This window comes from Carassius carassius, chromosome 15 (assembly GCF_963082965.1).
Source record: "Carassius carassius chromosome 15, fCarCar2.1, whole genome shotgun sequence".
Lineage (NCBI taxonomy): Eukaryota > Metazoa > Chordata > Actinopteri > Cypriniformes > Cyprinidae > Carassius > Carassius carassius.
Window position 1 is genome coordinate 2,438,253 of NC_081769.1, and position 26,357 is coordinate 2,464,609.

The window sequence follows — 26,357 nt, forward strand, 5'->3', positions numbered from 1 at the left end:
ATTGCATAATTAATGAAAAGAGAATAGAATACAAAAAGATTATAAAGGTAGTTAGATTTTTTTAAAGAATAGAATTAGAATAGTGAGTGTTAAAGTTAGAGGGTCAAATAAAGATGGAAGAGATGTGTTTTAAGCCGATTCTTGAAGATGGCTAAGGACTCAGCTGCCGGATTGAGTTGGGGAGGTCATTCCACCAGGAGGGAACATTTAATTTAAAAGTCCGTAAAAGTTATTTTGTGCTTCTTTGGGATGGCACAATCAAGCGACGTTCACTTGCAGAACGCAAGCTTCTAGAGGGCACATAAGTCTGAAGTAATGAATTTAGGTAAATGCGTGCAGAGCCAGTGGTAGTTTTGTAGGCAAACATCAATGTCTTGAATTTTATACGAGCAGCTATTGGAAGCCAGTGCAAATTGATAAACAGAGGTGTGACATGTACCCTCTTTGGCTCATTAAAAATTAATCTTGCTGCCTTGTTCTGAATTAATTGTAAAGGTTTGATAGAATTGGCTGGAAGACCTGCCAAGAGGGCATTGCAATAGTCCAGCCTGGACTGAACAAGAGCTTGAACAAGGAGTTGTGCAGCATGTTCCGAAAGAAAGGGCTTGATCTTCTTGATGTTGAATAAAGTAAATCTGCAGGATCGGACAGTTTTAGCAATGTGGTCTGAGAAAGTCAGCTGATCATCAATCATAACTCCAAGGCTTCTAGCTGTTTTTGAAGGAGTTATGGTTGATGTGCCTAACTTGATGGTGAAATTGTGATGAAACGATGGGTTTGCTGGAATCACAAGCAGTTCTGACTTGGCAAGGTTGAGTTGAAGGTCATGGTCCATCATCCAGGAAGAAATGTCTGTTAGACAAGCTGAGATGTGAATAGCTACCGTCGGATAATCAGGATGGAATGAGAGGTAGAGTTGAGTGTCATCAGCATAGCAGTGGTATGAAAAGCCATGTTTCTGAATGACAGAACCTAATGATGCCATGTAGACAGAGAAGAGAAGTGGTCCAAGAACTGAGCCCTGAGGCACCCCAGTAGTTAGATGTTGTGACTTGGACACCTCACCTCTCCAAGATACTTTGAAGGACCTATCTGATAGGTAAGACTCAAACCATTGAAGTGTGGTTCCTGAGATGCCTTTTGCCAGTAGGGTTGATAGGCGGATCTGGTGGTTAACCGTGTCAAAAGCAGCGGACAGATCAAGCAGGATAAGTACTGAAGATTTGGATTCCGCTCTTGCCAGTCTTAGAGCTTCAACAACTGAGAGCAAGTTAGTCTCAGTTGAATGTCCACTTCTGAAGCCAGATTGGTTGCTGTCAAGGAGGTTGTTGTGTGTGAGAAATGTAGAGACTTGGTTGAACACAGCTCGTTCAAGTGTTTTTGCAATGAAATCAGTTTGTTTGATCAGTTTGTTTCTTTGTATTCTTATTGTCTGCTTTCAGGAATTGTGAGAAAATCTGCTGATGTTTTGGGTGACACTTATGCAGAAATATTTTCTGAAGATTTCACAGACTTTCAATAACGCTGTATGTGCTAGAAACACACACCAGTGTGATGTAGATTAAGCAGCAGATCTTTACTCGTCTCTCTTGTACTACAACACATTTCTCAAGCTGCATTGAAACGCTCAGAAAAATAGTTTGCATCAAATTCAAAGCAGGTGGATGTTTGACTCTCTGCAGGCCGACATATGGATTTATCATCTGATTCTCTGTGCATCACCTGTCACGTACGGTGATACAAGAAACACGGAGAGATCCAAGTGCAGGTATGTGACTTTATTAAAGGGCAAATCCAAAGGGTAAACAGCCCAGGCATGAGTCGAAACCAAAAACATCCATCCAAACATAAACCAAACAAGAAGACAAGGCAAGGGCAAGAACTGACGGACATGAATTAACATTAACATTAAACAAGGACTCCGTGACTAAGACTCAGACAGACCAGGTATAAATACACAAAAGGATAATGGGGAAACAGGAGACAGGTGGGGAACAATCAATTAACTAAACAAGGAGGAAGGTGACCAAATAAGGAGACAGGAAGTGATAATATGATAAACACCGTGGGAACTGAGGACACCTAGTGGGAACCCAGGGAACACAACCCAGACACTGTGACAGTACCCCCCTTCTACAGAGCGGCTCCCAGACGCTCCAAGACAGACACAAAACAGAGACCAGGAGGGAGGCGGACAGGTGGAGGCTCAGGGGGAGGGACGGAGAGCCAGAAAAGAAAAACAAGGGGAACAGGCACCAGAATGTAAACACAACACAGAAAGACCAGGAGGGAGGAGGACCGGAGGAGGTTCAGGGGGAGGGACGGAGGGCCAGACTAACAGAAAAGAACAGGGACAGACATTAACACAAAAACAAAAGGAAAAAACAACATTAAGCCCCCCAGGGCGGAGCAGAAGACCACCACACCCTTGTGGTCAAGGCCAGAGTCCTCCAGGGCGGAGCAGAGGACCACCACAACCGTGTAGTGAGAGCGGAAGCCCCCCAGGGCGGAGCAGAGGACCACCACATCCGCGTGGTCAGAGCGGAAGCCCCCCAGGGCGGAGCAGAGGACCACCACGTCCTCGTGGTCGACGCCAGAGTCCCCCAGGGCGGAGCGGAAGACCACCACAACCGTGTAGTCAGAGCGGAAGCCCCCCAGGGCGGAGCAGAAGACCACCACGTCCGTGTGGTCAGAGCGGAAGCCCCCCAGGGCGGAGCAGAGGACCACCACGTCCGCGTGGTCAGAGCGGAAGCCCCCCAGGGCGGAGCAGAGGACCACCACGTCCTCGTGGTCGACGCCAGAGTCCCCCAGGGCGGAGCGGAAGACCACCACAACCGTGTAGTCAGGGCAAGCGCCCCCCAGGGCGGAGCAGAAGACCACCATGTCCGTGTGGTCAGAGCGGAAGCCCCCCAGGGCGGAGCAGATGACCACCACGCCCCTGTGGTCGATGCCGGAGTCCAACAGGGCGGAGCAGAAGGCCACCCAGTGACTTGACCTGACTCTGAAAGGTCCACGATGACTAGCCTTGTCTCTGGAAAGTCCATGGTACCTAGCCCTGGCTCTGGAAGGTCATCAGTGACTGGCCCTGACTCTGGATGGTCATCGGTGATTGGCCCTGACTCTGGAAGGTCATCGGTGACTGGCCCTGACTCTGGAGGGTCATCGGTGACTGGCCCTGACTCTGGAAGGTCAACGGTGACTAACCCTGAATCTGGAGGGTCCACAAGCACCTGACTAGCCTCTGGAAGGTCAACCGGCACCTCACTCAACTCTGAAAATTCAACAGTCACCTGACTCGACTCTGGAGGGTCAACAGGAACACGACTTGATTCAAGAGGAACAACTGGAACATGACTCGATTCTGGATGATCAACAGGAGCTAGCCCTAACTCTAGAGGGTCAACGGTAACTAACCCTGACTCTGGAGGGTCCACAAACATCTGACTCGACTCTGGAGGGTCAACTGGAACCTGACTCGACTCTGGAAGGTCAACAGGAACTAGCCCTGACTCTAGACCGGTCTCGGGCACCGCATCGGGAGTGGCCTCGGGCACCGCTTCGGCATCGGGCACCGCCTCAGCCTCCGGAACAGCATCGGGCACCGCCTCGGCATCGGGCACCGCCTCGGCATCGGGCACCGCCTCGGCATCGAGCACCGCCTCGGCATCGAGCACCGCCTCGGCATCGAGCACCGCCTCGGCCTCCAGAACAGCATCGGGCACCGCCTCGGCATTGGGCCCCGCTTTGGCATCGGGCACCGCCTCGGCCTCCGGAACAGCATCGGGCACCGCCTCGGCCTCCGGAACAGCATCGGGCACCGCCTCGGCATCGGGCACCGCCTCGGCCTCCGGAACAGCATCGGGCACCGCCTCGGCATCGGGCCCCGCTTCGGCATCGGGCACCGCCTCGGCCTCCGGAACAGAATCGGGCACCGCCTCGGCCACCGGAACAGCATCGGCATCCACCTCGGCCTCCGGAACAGCATCGGGCACCGCCTCGGCCTCCGGAACAGCATCGGGCACCGCCTTGGCATCGGGCACCGCCTCGGCCTCCGGAACAGCATCGGGCACCGCCTCGGCCTCCGGAACAGCATCGGGCACCGCCTTGGCATCGGGCACCGCCTCGGCCTCCGGAACAGCATCGGCCTCCGGAACAGCATCGGCCTCCGGAACAGCATCGGCCTCCGGAACAGCATCGGCCTCCGGAACAGCATCGGCCTCCGGAACAGCATCGGGCACCGCCTCGGCCTCCGGAACAGCATCGGCCTCCGGAACAGCATCGGGCACCGCCTCGGCCTCCGGAACAGCATCGGGCACCGCCTCGGCCTCCGGAACAGCATCGGGCACCGCCTTGGCATCGGGCACCGCCTCGGCCTCCGGAACAGCATCGGCCTCCGGAACGGCATCGGGCACCGCCTCGGCCTCCGGAACAGCATCGGGCACCGCCTTGGCATCGGGCACCGCCTCGGCCTCCGGAACAGCATCGGCCTCCGGAACGGCATCGGGCACCGCCTCGGCCTCCGGAACAGCATCGGCCTCCGGAACGGCATCGGGCACCGCCTCGGCCTCCGGAACAGCATCGGGCACCGCCTCGGCCTCCGGAACAGCATCGGGCACCGCCTTGGCATCGGGCACCGCCTCGGCCTCCGGAACAGCATCGGCCTCCGGAACGGCACTGCCTCGGCCTCCGGAACAGCATCGGCCTCCGGAACTGCATCGGGCACCGCCTCGGCCACCGGAACAGCATCGGCATCCACCTCGGCCTCCGGAACAGCATCGGGCACCGCCTCGGCCTCCGGAACAGCATTGGGCACCGTCTCGGCCTCCGGAACAGCATCGGGCACCGCCTCAGCCTCCAGAACAGCATCGGACACCGCCTCGGGAACGTCCTCTGGGCTTTGAGGAATGGTTGACGCCTGTCTCCTCCTCCTCCGCCCTCTTTGATGGCGAGTCGGTGACACCTTGTCTGGAGACTCAGGCGTTGAGTCGGCCATCTTGTGCTGTGGCTCCAAGCTGGCGGCCATCTTGTGCTGTGGCGCTGGGCTGGTGGCCATCTTGTGCTGTGGCGCTGGGCTGGCGGCCATCTTGTGCTGTGGCTCCGGGCTGGCAGCCATCTTGTGCTGTGGCTCTGGGCTGGCGGCCATCTTGTGCTGTGGCTCTGGGCTGGCGGCCATCTTGTGCTGTGGCTCTGGGCTGGCGGCCATCTTGTGCTGAGGCGCTGGCTCAGCAGCCATGATGTTAACCGTCTTGGGAATCTCTAGGATCTTGGACAGTGTAGCGAAATAATCCAAGAATGAGTCAGCGGCCTTCTTGGGCGTTGGCCCTGAGCTGGCGGCCATTTTGCACCGTGGCGCTGGACTCGCGGCAATCATGGGCAGTGGCGCCACCGTGGCGGACGTGCGCTTCCTCTCCACTCTCCGTCCGCCATGGTGAGACAGTGGCTCTGATCCATCCCACACGAGCCCCGGGTCGAAGGGAGGCCATGGTTGAGAGCGATGCTGAGTCTCCTCTCGACCACTCCCTCCTCGGCGACCTCCCCTGGTCCCCCGGAAAACCACCAGGCGAGTTCCCTCAAAACCGTCTCTCTCCTGCTCTGTGGCTGGGGATGAGACATAGGCAGACATACCGCTGGTTCTTACTGTGACGGAGTCCTTTTGTCACGTACGGTGATACAAGAAACACGGAGAGATCCAAGTGCAGGTATGTGACTTTATTAAAGGGCAAATCCAAAGGGTAAACAGTCCAGGCATGAGTCGAAACCAAAAACATCCATCCAAACATAAACCAAACAAGAAGACAAGGCAAGGGCAAGAACTGACGGACATGAATTAACATTAACATTAAACAAGGACTCCGTGACTAAGACTCAGACAGACCAGGTATAAATACACAAAAGGATAATGGGGAAACAGGAGACAGATGGGGAACAATCAATTAACTAAACAAGGAGGAAGGTGACCAAATAAGGAGACAGGAAGTGATAATATGATAAACACCGTGGGAACTGAGGACACCTAGTGGGAACCCAGGGAACACAACCCAGACACTGTGACATCACCAGTCTTGGTTGTTGTGTGCAAATCTTCATCTGTGATGTCTGTCCCAGTAGAACGGATCACTTAGAAACATCAGTGGTGCTGCTGGGAACACATGGCTTTTGAGAGTGAATCACTCTTTCCATCTGGAGGCATCTCTAAAATGATCCCAATGGGGAGACACAGCGTCACCTTTGGAGTTTTGTGTGTCTTTTTAATTAAACCAATAATAGCTTTCTGTGTCTGTTAGATTGTTGTGCCGAGAGGTACGGTCCAGGTCAAGGGTCTGCTTCTGTCCTGCATCGCTGATCAAAACCCCTGCATCTTCGAGCCCAAAATCCTGTACAGAGCAGCAGGTGAGAGATCACAGGTCACAGTGGGATTATGATTATCTGACATGAGTTTCTTGACATTAGATGTCCTGTCCTTCAGCATAACATGCTGTACAGTAAATAGTTTTAAAGCCACATCTTCCTGCAAATGATTATGCATGTAGCTTTTATAAATGAAGATGCTACATGGGATATTATGTTATATTCACAGATCATTATATTGTGTATTGGGTGTAATGGAATATGTTAGCATGCTTTAATGTTCAACGAACACAACATTTCACATACTGTACATTATTGTAGCTACTCTCTGTACTCTTTTATTTATCTGTTTTACTGGAGAGACCTTTTTGAAGTATATAGTGTAGTTTGTTTGTTTTTTTATTTCAAGGTGTTCAGGTTTGGATTCAGATCAGCTCCTTGTTTTTGTTAGTGTTCTCTGTGTCTTGTCTTGGACTTTTTGTCACTTCCTGTCTCTCCTGTAGTCAGTTTGTAGTCCATTTGTTTACTGCTTCCTCTTGATTAGTCTCCCCAGGTGTGTCTTGTGATCTTGTTAATCCCTGAGTTTATATAGCCCCAGTGTTTCTTTAGTTCCTTGTGAGTTATTGAATGCAATGATTATCTGGTTGCCCGTTATTCTGTTATTTGTCCCCTATGGTTTTTGATTTATTGTTTGCTCTAGTTTTTCCATTAAATATCAGCACATACTGTAGATCCTTGCCTCTGCTTGTTTTCCCCAGATTCTCCACAACGTTACACTTTTTCCCTGGTGTGTGTTTTTGACTAGTGCATCTAGAGCCTATATTTAGTATAAGAACAATGACTTTGACTCCAGTTGTTTTGGAATTGGTTACTTGTAACTTGTAGATGAGTAATTTTCACTCTAAGGTGTGTGAACTTTTACTCAAGTATGGTACACTTAACACCTCTGATTTCATGTATGTGAGTTTTGAGAGAGTGTGTTTGTCATGTGTACACTGAATGCTGTTTTTTTGCCATTTTCCTGATGTAAATTTTAAGTGGCTGAAAATATGGTGCAGTCCTAGTTCTACTGTATGCAGTTCATGTTCTGTATTATACATTTTTAGGTTTTGTTTTTAATGCTTTTATGCACAATGAAAGTTAGTGATAAACACTACATAAATACATATATACACAGGTAGACTGATCAGTCAGGAACAGTTTTTGGCCAGATTAGACTGACTTCTGCCTTGTGTCTGCTGATGTGAATAGTGCACATTATTGTGTTTGGGGGTTTTGAGTTATATTGTGGAGTAATGTTCTGTGAGCTGGCTGTTGGAAACCCTCCACTTTATTTATAAAAATGTCTTCATTGGCCATTTATAAAACAAAATTTTTCTTCTGCTAATGAAAACATGTGAATAAAAAAAGAGAGATGTTTAACACACACACACACACACACACACACACACAAAAAAACAGCTACAGACCTGTCCGTTATGAAAATGAAAAATGTGCTGCAATTGATCTTAGCCAGAAAGATCTGGGGGGTTTTTTAAACTCTGAAGAAGTATGCAATTTAAGAAAAACATAGTTAGTAGTATCAGATTAGCTGTTCAGTCAGGCAGTCTGTGGTGTTTATTGATCTCCTGAATGGGTGTTTAAGCTCCCATTTGACCTGCTCATAAATCAGTGTGGTCCATTGAGTGTTTCGATCTTTCAGACAGATCATTGAGAGGCTTGAATGGTCTTAATATTGCTTGATGCTTTGCAGCTGTTGAGTAAAGACATGCTGTTTCTCTTTTCTCTCTCTCTCTTTGCTTTACACTGTACATGTTTCACTGGTATGGCTCTATTTCTGTCAAACACTTCAGCACAGAATGGCTCTCCTGTTCAATCACAAGTCATGAGAGGAATGAGAAGAGGAGTCATCGAGGTCACTGTTTTGACCTCGTAATGTTTAGTCCGTATAATGTTTAATCTTCCGGTGAATGACAGACTTCTCCAATCGTTAAGTTTGCTCAAACTCCACTCCTAAATCGATTTGCATATACATTGGACAGCCACACCCACATCTCAACATCCAATCAGTAACCATTGTATAGACAAAAGTCCCGGCCTACACCTTTTTCTTTTTAGGTAGTTTAATACACTTAGTATCTTTACAGTTTGTAAGAAAAGATCTGACACTGTTTTTGCTACATTATGACATTATGATCATTTTATTACCATAATACAAGATATTACATTAGACTTAAGATCATCTAACTGTTAAGAAGTCAGATCAGACACCATCTCACTCTTGGTTAATTCAATAACATTTTTTTATTAATTGCTTAATAGTTTTTTTTATTATTAAAAATACATTGTAATTGTATTTAAAACAAGCATTTTATTTTATTTTATTGTATTTATTTGTTTTTTATATATCTGAAACAGTGCATGGGATTAGTAAAGTCAAGGTCATGGGTTGGATTCCCAGTGAATGCATGAATTGATAAATGTGTATCGCAACATTAGTCGCTTCTAGTCTTCCAAATGCATGAATCTAAATAGAGAAAGTCTTTTCTTCCACAAATGGTTAAAAATTGCAGCATCTCTAACCAGGGCTAAAGTAACCACTGCCAAACGAACCAACCGCAGTTTGAGTCTTTGGTTATAAGAAGAATATTTGGTGCAGTTTAAAGCAAACACAATTCTCATATCCTTAAAAATGGTTTATTAATGAAATGAATGAAAAATGGAAAAGGAAATGAATGCACTTTTAAGGAAGCCAATGTGAGTGTGGTTTGCCATGAGGATTAGAGCATAATCATCTCCTGCATTAGATCTACTCTCTGTCTGTTGCTACCCTGACTTATGTGTCTCTCAAGAATTTTGCTGAATGACTTTAATTTCCTTACTGAACACTGGAGCTTGTTTTAGGATCTTTGGCTCGTTATCATTATTTGGTTTTAATTTTACAGTGGTGCTTTTCTATTTCATGCAGTTATTCTTGCAAGATGGGAATAAATCATTCGATATTGAGTTTGTATATTTTTTGTATAAAAAAAAAAAACATTTATTTGATGGTATTGTGGAATTTTCCACTTTCTTTTTTTAATCAACATTGAAAGTAATGTCATAAATCGTAACTCTGGCAGGTTTAGTTGGCCATAAATATGGTGTTGATTTATTACATGATATTTAGACGTTCACAGCACCTTCTTTGTTGAATTTGGTACAATTTTCTGAAATACATGTTAGTGGTTTATAAATCATCCATGGGGAGGCAACCTTTGCTGTGCTGTGTTTTGTTGGTTGCTAGGTTGCTGCTGTGCAGTTGCTAAGGTGTTTTAAAAGGCGCAGAAAGTGATTTCTGAGAAACGCTGTTGAAAGTGGACCAAGCACTAAAACACACTTGTAGCTAATCACAGTCCCCTTGTGATGGGGGAGGAGACATAACATAGTATGTTCATGAATTTGGGGGTGGAGCTGTGAAGATAGGGGTGTGATCATTTTGGGTGGGGGTTAATTTTGGGCAATATGCTCCTTAGTCATATCGTCCTATTGTCAGCCTGTGAGATCATGATACATGATAAAATCCTGCTAATTTATTTAATTATTTACTACCTTATTTTCATAGCTGGAGACTGAACCAACTCCATAGCTTAAAGCAGTCTATAATGTAATAGTGTAGTCTATTAACCACATATTATACCTTTTTAGTCAAGTAGCATATGTATATTTTTAATATGACTTCATTTAAATTTAACATGATAACAATTTAATAGAAACTTTTTAAGTTGCTAATTATAATGTTTACATTTCCTGTTATTTTAACAGCAGCTACAGAAAACAAGCAAAGACAATACCTCTGACTATCATCGATACACAATACTGTCATCAAGAGCCCGACCAATATGTTTTTTGTGGGGCGGCGATATTGATACCGATATTGGGGAGTTAAAAAAAGGCCGATATCAATATATATTTGCGCTAGTCTGTCTTCAGTGTAATGTATGACATACCTCTGTAAATAAATACAATATAAATTCATTCATAATGTACATAAATGTACATTCCCTTGGAACTGGAATCATGGTGGAATTTCATGTGAAGTCCATTTCGCAGGGCACTTACAGTCGAATAAGACAACGCTTGAATGCTGCCTGAAGTGAAAGTGTTGACTGGTGTCACTAGCAAACAACGTAATTAATTACACCATTATATCTTCTGTAAAAAACTAAAAGTTCATATCGGCGGCATATTCACCGATACAGATATATCGGTGACAGACTCATATCGGCCGATAATATTGGCAAAACTATATATCGGTCAGGCTCTACTATCATCTTTTGGCACAACCCTAGATGAGGTATGTCTGTTTCAGTGATTTAAAATGTCAACACCATTTCCATGAAATCACTTACTGCACCTTTAAGGCTTTTAGTTGGTTGCCAGGGTGGTTGCCAAGAGTCAGATGGCAAGACTCTGGCTAGTTGATGCTAGTTAATGGGGTTTAGAGGGTTTTAGCATTGTGATGAAATTCACAACCATTATAGTCATCAATATTGTGTACACTGCAATGGATGTCTTCTGAAATATGATATCGATGTCAAGAATCTTTCATGTCTTTGGCATAAACATACAGGGATTGGCTCCAAACCCATAAGATCTTTGTTCATCTTCAGTATGAAAGGTAAGATATTTTTGATGAATTTCGAGAGCTCTCTGACTTTCCATGGATCCTGTCTATGTAAGGTCTGAAAGCTCTCGGATTTTATCCAAAATATCTTAATTTGTGTTCCTAGGATGAACGAAGGTATTGCGGGTTTGGAACAACATGAGGGTGAGTAATTAATGAAAATTTTGGGAGAGCTATCCCTCGTAACAGTCCATTTATTTTGTGTTTTAAGCACTACAGTCTTTATGATAAGGACTGCCAACATAAAGCATTTCAAGACTTCATCAGTAAAGAAGATATCAATAGAAAGCCAAAAATGAATAAAAGGGACAGTCAAATACTTGGAAGGATTGAGACCAAACACCACCGAATTGCTGCAAGTGTTTCCACCTTGAAGATCCTTTTCCCACAAAAACCGAGCACAAAGCAACATCCATGAAAGAGCTGCAATAGCTAAAACTTCAATCAACAGACACCAATGCTAAAAAGAGTAAAAGATTGTGATGTTTATAAACCTGGACAGTTGGAGCATCAAGATGAGCTTCATCATCTGCCCTGGCCAGACAAATCACCTGGCTTCAATATCAAACCATTGTAGACAGTTTTGAAGAGAAAAGTTTGAAGCGGGTTTCCTTACATTCAACATTTCTGAAACAACAGGTGGTGATAGATGACATTCAGCTGGAGAATATACAAAAGCCCTATGAATCTATTCTGAGAAGGCCAGAGGTTGTATTAAATGCAAATGGTGGTAAAACACCTTAGTTATGAAACACTGCCTGTTTCCCAGGATTTCACATTGTTTTGTTCAAGCTCTGCATGTTTCCCCGTCTCTGAATTATCTTTTTATTAAAAGGTGGTTTTACCATTAGTTCCTGCAGTAATTTTAAATGACAGAGCACTTGTCAGCTGGAAACACACATCAGGCATCCAATGGTCTACCAATAGCAAGAGTCTGGAGCATTAGTGATGCGTTTCTACTAGGCTTCATCAATCACTCGAACCCTGGGGTGAAACTGAACCACACACCATTGAGCTCAGCCTGAACCACTTTCCATTCAGTTTGGGGTAGCTTTATTCATTTTATTTTTTGGCTGCAAGAGTCTTGCTGGTGTTGGAATCCAGAAACAGGTTGTGAATGAACATTAGATTACACGGAGTTGCATTTTATTAGGGCTGCCCCCCTAAAAATCGACTAAATGTTAGTTGATGAGAAGGGGCCAAAATCGACCAAAATTGTATTGGTTGGTCACAGAAAAAACAAAAGTCAGTTTCTGTGATTGATATATCATTAACGGCTGGTAATTGAGGTAATAACAGTATTGGGCAGGAAATCCAAACATTCACCTATCGTTCATCCACCTCAAATATTGAGAAACACGGCCAATTTTTTGCATTCAGGAGTGAGACATCATTCGAAACTGTAAAGGGTCTACTTTTAATTGTATAGACTAACAAAATCAACAAATCATTGTGCTTAAAGAAAACCAACAGGATGTGCTTTCTGCCGTCTCGATCTGATTGAACTGGAGCGCGTCACAAAAATGAAGTGAAACTCTGTGTATAGGTTTCCCTCACAATATAGACAATAAATGAAAGGCTCATTAGTACCCCCACAGTAAACGTCTACAAGTTTACTAGAAAAATTGTTAGTTGGGGCAGCCCTGCATTTAACACTGTAGTAGTTGTGATGTTCACATGAGAGATGGGTGTGTAAATCATTTAGAGAGAGAGAAATGTTTGAGTCACATGTTGTGTAGACCTTCATCTTCACAGTCCACCAGTTCTGGTAATTGAGGGCAGTAGTAAAGTTTAAGCGGACCTTTCATTCTCCTCAGTCACAATTCAAAACATCTTGGGAGTGTTTCATGTCTGTTTCATTCCTTGCTCTTGACCAGTATATAAAATGTTTTATTACTTTACTGGTTTATGTTTTTGGAGGTTATCATTATGTGATGTGCTGCAGACAAACTGCAGTAAAATCCTGGAGTGATTTGCTGTATGTGTAGCTGCTAAACATTACTTGAGGGTTCAGACACGGTTCGAAGAAAACAATGGTTTCTGTTACCCTGTTGGCCAAAACTCTGCCATCTGGTACAGTTCTCACTATCTCTGTCATGACATATGAACTGAATTGCTGCTTAGTTTAGTGCAATGTAAAGAATAAGTATATGTTATATCTTTCAAAATATTGCCAAAATAATTTAATACTTTTCCAAAATAATATAGTATTCAAACCTCTATAGTTTTTAATACATTTTTAATTGCATTTTTCTAAATGCTTAGTATTATTTTATTAGATTTTATTTAATTTTTAGTGTTTTAATAATTTGCATATATAATAATAATAATACTACTTAGATTATATATATATATATATATATATATATATATATATATATATATATATATATATATATATATAATTATTTTATTTTTTTATTTTTTTATTTTTTTCAGTTTTAGTTTGATTTATTTTATTTCCAGTTAGCAATTTTCATCTCAAAAACGTTAAAATTTTCCCTTGGCAATGAACTGATATAAATTTGTTTTTCATCTAAAACTTAAAATGCTTTGAGTACCCAGAAAAGCACTATATAAATGTAAGAAATTATTAATTATTATTAATATTATTATTAAAAGTAACTGTTAGGATCACAAGATGCATTAAAAACAAACTTTCTGAAGGAAGCTGTGACCATCTGGATCTGCGCTTGATGAGCATTAGCTTTAACACTTAACATTAACGCTTTAGTTTTTATATTTTCCAGATCTGCAGTCAACAAATAAATAAGCCAGAAAATGCTACTGTACATTTAAAAGCACACAGTTTCTGCTCCTGCTGGTTTTCCAAAGAAGGTTTTTACTCCTAGAACAGGCCAAAAATAAATGCATGCTGGTATAGAAAAGATCATAAGGAGTTTTCACCAGCTTCTGTTTCTAATTCTAAGCAAAAGTACACTCCTAACATCAACTTCAATGATTTTCAGCTAAATTGCTTTAAACCTCATTGTCAGAACAGCAAGATTTCCCAGAAGACCACAAAAACATTGACTTCAATGAGCATATAAACTCGGATGAGGAAAGTGGCTCTAATTAAACCTAATTTAACCGTAAAGATAATTCAGCATTTAAGATCAGAAATGACATGAGATGTGACAGCTGTGAAAAGTTATTTCTTCACTTGTGCTTTATTTAGCTAGTTTCTTTGTCTTGTTTCTTATAGCCTTGCAAAACTTGTCCTGATGCAAGCTTACTGTTCCTTACTTGTTCAGTACTGCCAGACTTTTCTTGATTCTTCATCAATCGTTTTGTAGAAGAATCTCAAATCTAATCAGCTTGTCATCATTGGATTTCATTGCATTATATTAGATTAGATTAGATTAGATTCAACTTTATTGTCATTATGCAGAATACAAGTACAGAGCTAATGAAATACAGTTAGCATCTAACCAGAAGTGCAAGAATATGGTGTTTTATATACATAAAAGTGCAGAGTAAGTGAAGCTATGATATACAGAATGTACAGTGGAGTTGCTATATACAGTATTGAGCAGAGTATGTACAGAATATAAATAGGAATGCAAATGTAGGGATTGTATGTACATTATGAACAGAGCAATGTAGGATTATATATACAATATGAACAGCAGCATTGTGAGAACAGTGAATATAAATACAGTTGGATGAGTGTGTAAAAGTATTGTTAAACAATGTATTACAGTATATACAGAATAACAGTAGTGCAATTATGTTTTTATAGAAATAGTTTACTGTGCTTTGTACAGTAACAGCTTTAGACAGTTTACAGTAATGGCTAGAACAGTGTGCAGTTTGTGCAAAATATGATTAGTGCAAATGCATGTGTGTAAAGTACTGTGACCAGTGCAGTAAAAGAGCAGGTGCAGGTTAGATTGGTGGGGTGGCGTTCAGAAGTGTCACAGCCTTGGGGAAGAAGCTCTTCTTGAGCTTACTAGTGCGAGAGCGTAGACTCCTGTAATGCATGCTGGATGGAAGGAGGTTGAAAAGTCCATGGTTAGGGTGAGAGGCATCCTTAATGATGTTCCTTGCCCTGCCCAGACAGCGCTTCTGATAAATGTTCTCGATGGATGTTAACTGGGTGCCGGTGATCCGTTGAGCAGTTTTCACCACCCGCTGGAGTGCTTTGCGGTCAGATGCAGAGCAATTGCTGTACCATACTGAGATGCAGTTCGTGAGTATGCTCTCAATGGTACAGCGGTAGAATTCAGCAAGGATCCTGGAACTCAGGTGAACTTTCTTAAGGCTCCGTAAGAAGTAGAGGCGCTGCTGTGCCTTTTTGACCAGTGTGGAGGTGTTATGGGACCAGGTGAGGTCATCAGAGATGTGGATGCCAAGGAACTTGAAACTCGACACACGCTCCACTACAGCCATGTCTTGATCATCAAAGTAGGCATTTAAATATCATCTTAATAACTTGTGTTATTGGAGATATAGAGTGAAGACTGATATTTTTATTTGATGTAAGTATCTGCTATGCATTAATAAAGATCTCTTTGATTTAGATTCCAAGCATCAGAATTTCATCTTGCTCTTTGATCATATAAATATCAGCATCTGCACCAAATTCCACCAAATCCCCTCTTTATTCTCACTGTAGCACACTATTTGACCCATAAAACCTGATGTATCACATATGATATTCAACAAAAGAGCATAATTCTCTCTCTCTTTATTTATGTATTTATTATTTTTTTTGTTTTTGTTTAAAGGTTTGATAAATTGTTCCATTTCCAAATTAAATGAAAAGTAATTTTATAAAGAAAAATTAAACTATTACTGGGAAAAGATATTATGTCTTCATAAAAGAAATGTTGGTTACACTTTAGAGAATGGAACACATACTCACTATTAATTAATAGTTTAACCTAAAAAAAAATAATAATCTAAACTGTTTCTTAATAGTCAGTAGGTAGTTAGGTTTACAGTAGGTGTGGGGTTTAAGGGTTAAGAGATCTAAAAGATGCTCATGCAGAATAAAACATTAATATGTGCTTTATAAGTACTATTAAACAGCCAATAGTTTAGTATGCATGCTAACAACAATCAGCTAGTTAATAGTGAGAATAGGTCCCTAAACTAAAGTACTACCAACATTTGTATTTGTGTAATGTATTAAATGAATGAATGGAAAGACGCAATAAAGTATAAATAAATTACCAATTTTTTTTCAGTAACACTTCAGATTATGGAACACTTAGAATGCATATTACTAGCTGTTTATTAAAATTAAATTAAATTTAAGCATTTAGCTGACGCTTTTATCCAAAGCGACTTACAGTGCCTTCAAGCTATCAATTTTTACCTATCATGTGTTCCCACGGAATCGAACCCCCAACCTTGCGCTTGATAGCACAGTGCTCTACCAATTGAGCTACAGGAACACTTCATTAATACTTATAGAGCACATATTAGTGTCTTATTCAGCATGAGCATATTCTAGATCCTTAATCCTTAAACCCCACACCTAAACTCAATAAGTGCCTTACTGACTATTAGTGAGCAGCACATTAGGAGTGTGAGGTCTCTGATCTAATGTCTTCTGACTGATGTCTGATATGACGTGTGATGTGTGGTATGTGTTTCAGTGAAGCAGGTGCCCACAGAAGCCTATCAGGTCCCTCTCTCGCAGGCCGAGGTGCTGCAGGAGGGCAGTGACCTCACGCTGGTGGCCTGGGGAACACAGGTACGTCTGAAATAGGCTCCTTTCTAATGAACAGTGCTCTCCTGCTACTTTTCATTCATGCCATCGAGCCTCCTTACATGAACGACACAAACCAGGCCCTCGAGATGAGAAATTAAATACTTATGATGTATGCTACAGTTTTTTTATACAGAAATTAATACTTTTATTAAACCATTTTATTACTGTTCTCTGTGATCCACTTATAATGCTAGAATATGACCAGAATTAGACATCAATATGTGCTTTGTAAGTGCTTATAAACAGCCAATATGCTAGTAATATGCATGCTAATAAGAATCTACTTAAATCCCATACCTGAACTTAACAACTGCTTTAGTTGCTCTTAATAAGCAGCACATTAAGAGTTTGTTCAGGGAGAACTATTAATAGTAAATACATGTTCCCTATTCTAAAGTGTTACCAATTCAGCTTTACGTTTAATATATTCACATAACAATCATTTTAAATTGTAATAATATTTATCATTTCACAATTTGCTGCTTATTAATAGTTTGTAATGTAGTTGTTAAGTTAAATTGGGAATTTACAATATGATCACCAAAAAATGTTACCAACCTCAAACTTTTGCAGTGTTTTGCTATGAAATTGAAATTAAGGAACACTGAGGAATGATACAAACAAAATGAATCAAACATTCATGAAAATGTGTTAGCAAATGTACATATTATTGTTAATCACTGTTTTTTATATGTATTTATGCAAAAAAATATATTTTTTCATTTTGTATCCTATTCAGCCACGTTTGTAAGTCTGATCTGAACGTAATTCTGAAACCGCAGCAAACAATAGGACTAAGGGTGGGCTCTTAGTCTTCACCATTAACTGAGAGTTCACCTTTGACCCCTGGCTGGCAGGTGCATGTGATGAGGGAAGTGGCTGCCATGGCACAGGAGAAGCTGGGAGTCTCCTGTGAGCTCATCGACCTACAGACCATTCTGCCTTGGGACACAGAGACGGTTTGCAAGGTATGACGTACACACACATGTTCTCTGGGTTATTTCAAACCAAAGGGAGAGGTCCGATCAAAATTAGGATGCTCATTTACCTGCTGTACAAAAGTATGAGCTTCTGTCACGGTTGGTAAACCGTGATCTCGGGGTGTTTGCACTTTGTGGTGAAATCTGTGTGTTTCGCGTCTGCACTGATTAGCTTGTGGGCGTCTCTGTTAATTGTCATTAGCAACAGCTGTCACTCATTACTCATCCACTATATATTGGCTTGTCTCACGTCTTGTGTTTGTGAGATCGTTGTTTAATGTTGGTTACCCTGTTTGTTGGCTTAAGTGTTGTCTGCGTTGGATGTCTGTGTTTTTTCCCAGAACCTCATCCACTCTCCGCACATCCACTCAGCCACGGACACTTACCTTCCGCTTATTCCCCGCAGTTCCTGTGCCATCCTCTCCTGCTGCCTCCATCAAGGCTCTTCCTCAGTGACCGATTATTCCATCGAGTTCCGCACCCTGGCGGCCGTGCGCCAGTGGAACGAGGCGGCGCAGTGGGATCGATTCCTGCATGGGTTATCCGACCGTGTTCAGAAAGAGATCTACCTCCTCGAGCTGCCCCCCACTCTCAACGGACTCATAGAGTTGGCTCTACGGGTCGACGCACGGATTAATCGCCTGGGTTGCCAACCCAGTCCTTCTCGCCCCACCATCTCTCCTGCTAGGGGGCGCTTGAGTCGAGAGAACACGGTCGGTTCCGTCGACGACCACGAGCCCATGCAGGTGGGTAGAGCTTGGCTGTCCCAGAGGGAGAGGGAATGGCGGAGGTCCCAAGGACTGTGTCTGTACTGTGGAGGCTCTGCTCATAACACCTACTCATGCCCGGTTAAAGAGCCAGCCCGATAGTAAATTTGAGGCTACTATTGGGTGGGATCTCCGCTAAGAAGTCCTCATCTACATCATCGACCCTCCTTCCGGTGAAACTGCGGTGGAGGAATCAATATCACGAATGTAACGCCCTTCTGGACACCGGAGCCGAAGGTAACTTCATTGATTCTTCACTTGCACATCACTTCAACATTCCTGTCCTTCCTGTCTCTCTCCCCATCCATGTCACCGCACTCAACGGCCAGGAACTGCCTCACGTCACACACCATACAGAACCCATCACACTGCTCACGTCTGGAAACCATCACAAAACCATATCCTTTTTCCTCATGGACTCCCCTGTTGCTCCCATTGTTTTAGGTCACCCCTGGTTAACCAAGCATAATCCACGAGAGGAATGGGGTTCTAACACTGTCACATTGTGGAGTGAAAGATGTCATGAGTCTTGTCTGGTTTCTGCTTGTCCTGTAGTCCCTGTTTCTGTGTTTCAGAAGGAGAACATGGTTTTGCCAAACGTGCCCGTTGAGTATCTGGACCTGAAGGAAGTGTTCAGTAAGTCCCGTGCTGCTTCTCTCCCTCCGCATCATCCCTACGACTGTGCTATAGACTTAGTGTCAGGTAAGTCTCCGCCTAAGGGCAAGTTATACTCTCTGTCTATTCCTGAGAGGGAGGCCATGGAGAAATACATTTCTGATTCCTTAGCCTCTGGGTTCATCCGTCCTTCCTCTTCTCCAGCGGGGGCGGGGTTCTTTTTTGTGGGTAAGAAGGATGGTTCTCTGCGACTTGCATTGATTACCGAGAGCTGAACAACATCTTAATTTTAATACCCCTAGAGGGCACTTTGAATACTTGGTGATGCCGTTCGGGCTCTCCAACTCGCCAGGGGTTTTCCAAGCACTCGTGAATGACGTGTTGAGAGATATGGTAGATCAGTTTATATATGTTTACCTGGATGACATACTGATTTTTTCTTCATTTTTCCAGGAACACATTCAACACGTCAGGTCAGTGCTCCAGAGGTTACTTGAGAATGGGCTTTTTGTCAAGGCGGAGAAATGCGTATTCCATGCACAGTCTGTTCCTTTCCTAGGGTATATCGTCTCGTCCGAGGGAATACGTATGGACCCTGACAAGGTTAAGGCTGTGATAGATTGGCCATCTCCAGACTCCCGTAAGTTTCTCTCATCGACTATCTCCTGCCGAACGCAATTATGACATTGGCAATAGAGAGTTGTTGGCCGTCAAATTGGCATTGGAGGAATGGCGTCATTGGTTGGAAGGTTCAGGGGTTCCTTTTATTGTTTGGACCGATCATAAAAATTTAGAGTACATTAGAACTGCCAAAAGACTCAATTCCAGGCAGGCTCGGTGGGCACTTTTTTTCGGTCGTTTTGAGTTTACCTTATCGTACCGCCCGGGTTCCAAGAATGTCAAACCCGACTCTTTATCACGTCTTTTTGATCCCTCCGCCCGTCCGGTGACTCCCGAGTGTAGTGGTCTCAGCACTCGAATGGGAGGTCGAGTCGAAGGTCAAGACGGCCTTACAAGGGGTAACGCCTCCGTCCGGTTGTCCACCGAACCGTTTATTTGTGCCAGAGGAGTTAAGGTCCGAAGTTGTCCAGTGGGGTCATTGTTCTAATGTAGCTTGTCACCCAGGGATAAGTAGAACTAATGGGTTAGTTAGACAACAATTCTGGTGGCCACGTATGGCTTGCGACGTCCGCGATTTTGTTTTGGCTTGCTCAGTTTGTGCCAGTGGTAAGTCATCTAACCGACCTCCTGATGGGCTTCTTCAACCGCTGTCTGTCCCTTCGAGACCCTGGTCCCACATCACTCTAGATTTTGTTACCACCCTCCCGCCCTCTAATGGCATGATGGTCGTTTTGACCGTAGTGGACCGGTTCTCGAAGGCGGCACATTTCATTCCCTTGCCCAAATTACCTACAGCCAAGGAGACAGCGGTCACTGTCCTAGATCACGTCTTTCGGCTTCATTGCCTCCCGGTAGATGTGGTTTCGGACAGGGGATCTCAGTTTATATCCAAATTTTGGAAAGAGTTTTGCAAATTGTTAGGAGCGTCAGTTAGCTTGTCTTCAGGTTATCATCCCCAAAGCAACGGACAATCTGAGTGAGCCAACCAAGATTTAGAGAGGACGTTGCGATGTTTGGTCTCCAAGAATCCTTCTTCCTGGAGTCAACAACTCTCTATGGTGGAGTACGCCCACAATTCGTTGCCAGTGTCAGCTACGGGCCTCTCTCCGTTTCAGTGTAGTGTAGGGTACCAGCCACCAGTCTTTCCCAGTCTGGAATCTGATGTTACGGTCCCCTCTGCTCACGCATTTGTCCAGAGGTGCCACCGCACCTGGACCAGAGCCCGCGAGACTCTGCTCCGGATGAGGGAGCGCACTAAGGCCAAGGCCGATCGCCACCGGTCAAAGCCTCCCGTTTACGTCGTGGGTCAAAAGGTGTGGCTTTCTTCTAGTAACATTCCTCTGCGTTCCGTTTATAATAAATTAGCTCCCAAATTTATCGGCCCGTTCACTATCACCAAGATCATTAGTCCGGTGACAGTCCGCCTTAAACTACCTCCTGCATACAAGAGGATACACCCCGCCTTTCATGTGTCCAAAATTAAACCTGTGTTTTATGCACGTATTAATCCGCCTACTCCGTTTCCCCCGCTGCCGCGTCTCGTAGATGGGGAACCGACCTATTCGGTTAATCGTATTCTGGACTCGAGACGGAGGAGACGAGGATTCCAGTATCTGGTGGACTGGGAAGGTTACGGTCCGGAGGAGAGGAGTTGGGTACCTGCTAGGGACATATTGGATCACTCCCTTATTGATGACTACAATCAGCAGGTAGGCCCTTCTGGGAACTCCAAGAGGAGTTCTTAGAGGTGGGGGTACTGTCACGGTTGGCAAACCGTGATCTCGGGGTGTTTCACAGGTGAAATCTGTGTGTTTCACGTCTGCACTGATTAGCTTGTGGGCGTCTCCGTTAATAGTCATCAGCAACAGCTGTCACTCATTACTCATCCACTATATATTGGCTTGTCTCACATCTTGTGTTTTTAAGATCGTTGTTTAATGTCGGTTACCCTGTTTGTTGGCTTTAGTGTTGTCTGCGTTCGATGTCTGTGTTTTCCCCAGAACCTCATCCACTCTCCGCACATCCACTCAGCCACGGACAGTTACCTTCGGCTCTATTCCCCGCAGTTCCTGTGCCATCTTCTCCTGCTGCCTACTCACCGTCATCATCCGGACTACTCACCTTCTCTCCGCCATCATCCGGATTCCTCACCGCCTCACCACCACCAGGGAGTATCGTCTGCAGCCTCATTGTTCCTTTGTGTCTTATTGTTCATCTCACTTCATTAAAACTCGCATCTGTTTCCTTCACCCCACCGTCACAGCTTCTCTCATGAAGCACAGGAGGAGCTCTTTTCAGAATCTGCTCTTTTCTAAACAATGAAAGTGAAAGTTTATTCAAGCTCTTGAACTCAAAATCAAGTGCTAAAAACATTCCTATGGATAATTAGATTCTATATAGGGAAATATAGACAGCTACTTATGAGTAAAATGTTTTTTTGTTTTTTTTTGCAGTTTGTTGTCTTTTCCCATTTTGTTAATGATTTTAGTATGCAGATGTTTTCAGACAGGTAAAATATCAGTTTTAGCACCATGTTTGAACCAGAAACCAACTGAGTAAACCAGTTAGCAGAAAATAATCCTATATCCCAGTTTATCCCCTGGTTTACAGGTCATAAAGTTTTAACTAATCTTCAGTTTCTTGCACAGACTGATTGTTTCGCTTCATAAGACCTCAATAATACATCGTCAGGAGCCACAGATATTGATATTGTGTTGCCTGTACAACCCCGATTCCAGAGAAGCTGGGACGTTTCTAGAGGTTTTCAATGACCAACGTAAATTTATTGTTGTAAATATGAACTAATTTAGATTTTGATGGCTGCAACACATTCTTTCCAGTGCACTTTGGTCAGTTAAATAAAAGTTAAAGAGAATGAACAAATCACAGTCTTGATTTTATTGCATCTTATTGCAACTTCTCTGGGATCGGGGTTGTACAGTATATGCTTTATTTGACTTTCAGAGTGCCGTTGGCTGCTAACTTGACTTGTTATAAGTTGCCATGTGATGTGCTTTTCTCTGTATGGTATTCTCCCCAGCGGAGCTGGCGAGTGATTCGGACAGTAATGGTAGTGACAGGAGCAGAGTAATAGAGTAGCAGGTCTTACTGAGATTGTTCTGGGAGGAGATGCAGATTCTCATGGGTCGCTTGTTGGAAAGCAGCTTCTTAAATAAACATGAAAGCCATTAAACTGCCCGCGTGAAACTCAATAGTGTGTTTACAGTAGAGCACTACAGTGTTCACCGGACTGCTGGGAGACCACATGCTAGAATTTCACCCTTGGGATTATATTTTTGACTTTTCCCCATCAGTTTGTACCTTATCTCCTCTATTCGCCCCACACATGTGCGTCTGTGCTAACAATGTTTGGAAATGTAAGTTAGACATAATAAATAAATGTCTTTGCGTTAGATTCACAATATCAATTTGAGTGTTTGTCTCAAATGCAGCATCTTCCACTCTTACTTTACTTTTCTTCATTTTCAACAGGTATTTGTGTGGTTTTTAATGAGTGGATGAACCTCATGTGTAGTTCATCACATTAGCTGTAGACATGTTCTGCTAATGACAAATGAATGTGAAGTCACACAATACTGATCTTATTTCGAACTGCGCCAACTTTGTTGTATTAAAGTCTGCCTTTTGAAATTGTTCAAATAAATACAATTTGGTTTGCTAATCTAATGCAGTGATATTCATATGTGGCTTAACATACATGTTCAAACGCGCTGTATGTGACACACGTGCCATTATTTGGTAGCAGCTTAGAGTAACTTTGTAATTAAGCAATTTGCCCTGAACTGGAACAACTGAAACAATGGAGGAATAGGGTTGTTTGTTCATGACCCAAGAAGATGCAGTTGTAATGTATTAACTCCTATAACGTCAGTTTCAAAGTGCAGAGCAGAAACATTTTGAATCCAGATGTGCATGGAGCATCACTGAACGAAGCGAACAAACATGCAGATCTCTGAAAGCTTTGTGAGGTGCTTGTTGTTGTTGTGGGACCAAAAGATGAACACATTGACCTTTTCAGTAAATAACAGGAGCATTTGAAGACTTTAAACTTTAAAATGAAAAGAAAAGAGGCACAAAACCAAACTTGTTTTGTACCATGTTTATTCATTCACTGTCATTGTACTAAAATGCAGAATGTGCTTTAAAAGTTTCCTTTAGTGAACAGAGATCATATGGCTGGAGCAAGTTACTATTTCTTGAAGTTTTGAAGAAAATTTTTAAATTATAACACTATGCAGCTACAGTTTTTGCAAGAAGTAAAAAAGCCACATTTTATTTTAGTGGAGTGCTAAATCAAATGATTTAATGCTCAATAAACATTTCTAATTATTATAAATGTTGAAAAACATTATATGTTGTTTTTGGAAACTGTAATACATATTGATTATCAGGATCCTTCGATGAATATAAAGAACAGTGTTTGTTTGAAATATAATTTTTAGTGACATAATTCATGTCTTTACTCTCACTTTTGATCAATTGAATTAATCCTTGCAGAATAAAAAAAAAATCTAAGAGAATCTAAGAGACCCTAAACTTTTGAGCCATGCATGGTGTATATGACACAGATACCCATAAACACCACTAGATGTCCTAATAAGTTTCAGGTTTAAGTGTAGGACTCCTCACAAGCTTTAGAAATCATTTGAGGAGACAAGAGCCTTTGGAATCACTATTGGATTATGATTTATGTGTTACTCTGTGATTAATGAGCAATGAAGCCTGTTTGGATGAATATGAATAAATACTTGGGCCTTATTTCAACCCTGAAATCCCAAAAAAAGGAAATTTAAGTAGTCTTGCAAAAAAGATGATGAAACCTATTTTATTTTAGTGTTATAGAACTGTTTGTATGCAAAAAAATAAAAATAATAATAAAAAAATGATGAATCTCAAATAATTATGTTTGAATGCACTGTTTTGTTTTATTTTTTTCTTCATTTAGCACAGACATAATGTGATACGTGTATTGTCTTTTCACAATGAGCACAAAACTGCTGTGACACATGACAGATGCAGCCAATCGTATGTGATGTTTGAAGTGTGATTTCAGACCAATCAGATTTCACGGTGGGCGGAGCTACCCAGCATGATGCAGTAGAAATAGAGACCAGAGGAGAGACATGGATGCAGCTAGTTTGAGCAAAACATTTATAATGAAGGGAGCTTACCAGTTTATGCCTGGTATAATTATCATAATTAATGTCACAGTGAAAAAAAAATGTAATGCCTAAAATAGTCTTCCTTTTCTTTGTGCAAAACTAATGTGGATTTAGTGTGTTTTCTTGAAGAATTTGCTATGGTAATAAAGTGGTAAGTGTAAGGTTTCTGTCTTTAAGAATAGATATCTGAGTTTTAATTTAATCTTGAATTTCTCCACCAGAGAAAAGCTCCATAAATTCGTCACTTTATAAACACTATTTTAAAAATGTTAATTGTAGCTTATTTCTTCCATGCTCCCAGTTTTCTTCATCCATGTGTCCTCACAAACTATATGCTGTTTGAAGTTTTACTGATTGCTCACACTTGATGCATGTCACCTTACAGTGTCATTTCAGCTTGCTGGAAGTTTAGACTGGGTTCAGCAGTCATTAACGTCTCGTATAAGTCACATAGACCATTTCATTAACTTTTTATACAATTATTTTCTTTTGATTGCAAATGGATAAAAAAAATTCTAGAGAGCAATTTCTAGGCAGTGAAATTGACTTGACTTCATTAAATTCAAGGACAGTTTTGCATTTCTTTAACTATATTTGTCTCTGGCTCTCTGTCTGTCTGCCTATCCATTCGTCCGTCTGTCTGTCTGTCTCTCTGTTTGTCACTCAGTCTGTCTGTCTGTCTCTCTGTCTGTCTGTTTGTCTGTCTGTCTGTCTCTCTGTCTGTTTGTCTATGTTTCTCTGTCTGTCTCTGTCTATCTGTCTGTCTCTCTGTATGTCTGTCTGTCTCTCTGTTTGTCTATGTTTCTCTGTCTGTCTCTGTCTGTCTGTCTGTCTGTCTGTGTGTGTGTCTGTCTGTCTGTCTGTCTGTCTCTCTGTCTGTCTGTCTGTATCTGTCACTCTGTCAGTCTCTCTGTCTGTCTGTCTGTCTGTCTGTCTGTCAGTCAGTCTGTCTGTCTGTCTGTCTGTCAGTCTCTCTGTCTGTCTGTCTGTATCTGTCTCTCTGTCTGTCTGTCAGTCTCTCTGTCTGTCAGTCTGTCTGTCTGTCTGTATCTGTCTCTCTGTCTGTCAGTCTCTCTGTCTGTCTGTCTGTCTGTCTGTCTGTCAGTTTGTCTGTCTGTCTGTCTGTCTCTCTGTCAGTCTCTCTGTCTGTCTGTCTGTATCTGTCTCTCTGTCTGTCTGTCTGTCTGTCTCTCTCTCTGTCAGTCTGTCTTTCTGTCTGTCAGTCAGTCAGTCAGTCTGTCTGTCTGTCTGTATCTGTTTCTCTGTCTGTCTGTCTCTCTCTGTCAGTCAGTCTGTCTGTCTCTCTGTATCTGTCTCTGTCAGTCTCTCTGTCTGTCAGTCTGTCAGTCTGTCTCTCTGTCTGTCTGTCAGTCTGTCAGTCTGTCTGTCTGTATCTATCTGTCTGTCTGTCTGTCTCTCTGTCTGTCAGTCAGTCTGTCTGTTTCTCTGTCTGTC

General features: G+C 42.8%; 1 protein-coding gene across 1 annotated transcript in view; it reads left to right on the top strand.

The window, feature by feature from the left end:
• bckdhb (branched chain keto acid dehydrogenase E1 subunit beta) overlaps window positions 1–26,357 on the top strand; it is an 82,037-nt gene that overhangs the window by 6,671 nt on the left and 49,009 nt on the right. The window contains 3 exon segments of the mRNA XM_059568642.1: window positions 6,285–6,390; window positions 16,621–16,718; window positions 17,594–17,704. Coding sequence (XP_059424625.1) covers window positions 6,285–6,390; window positions 16,621–16,718; window positions 17,594–17,704 — 315 coding nt within the window.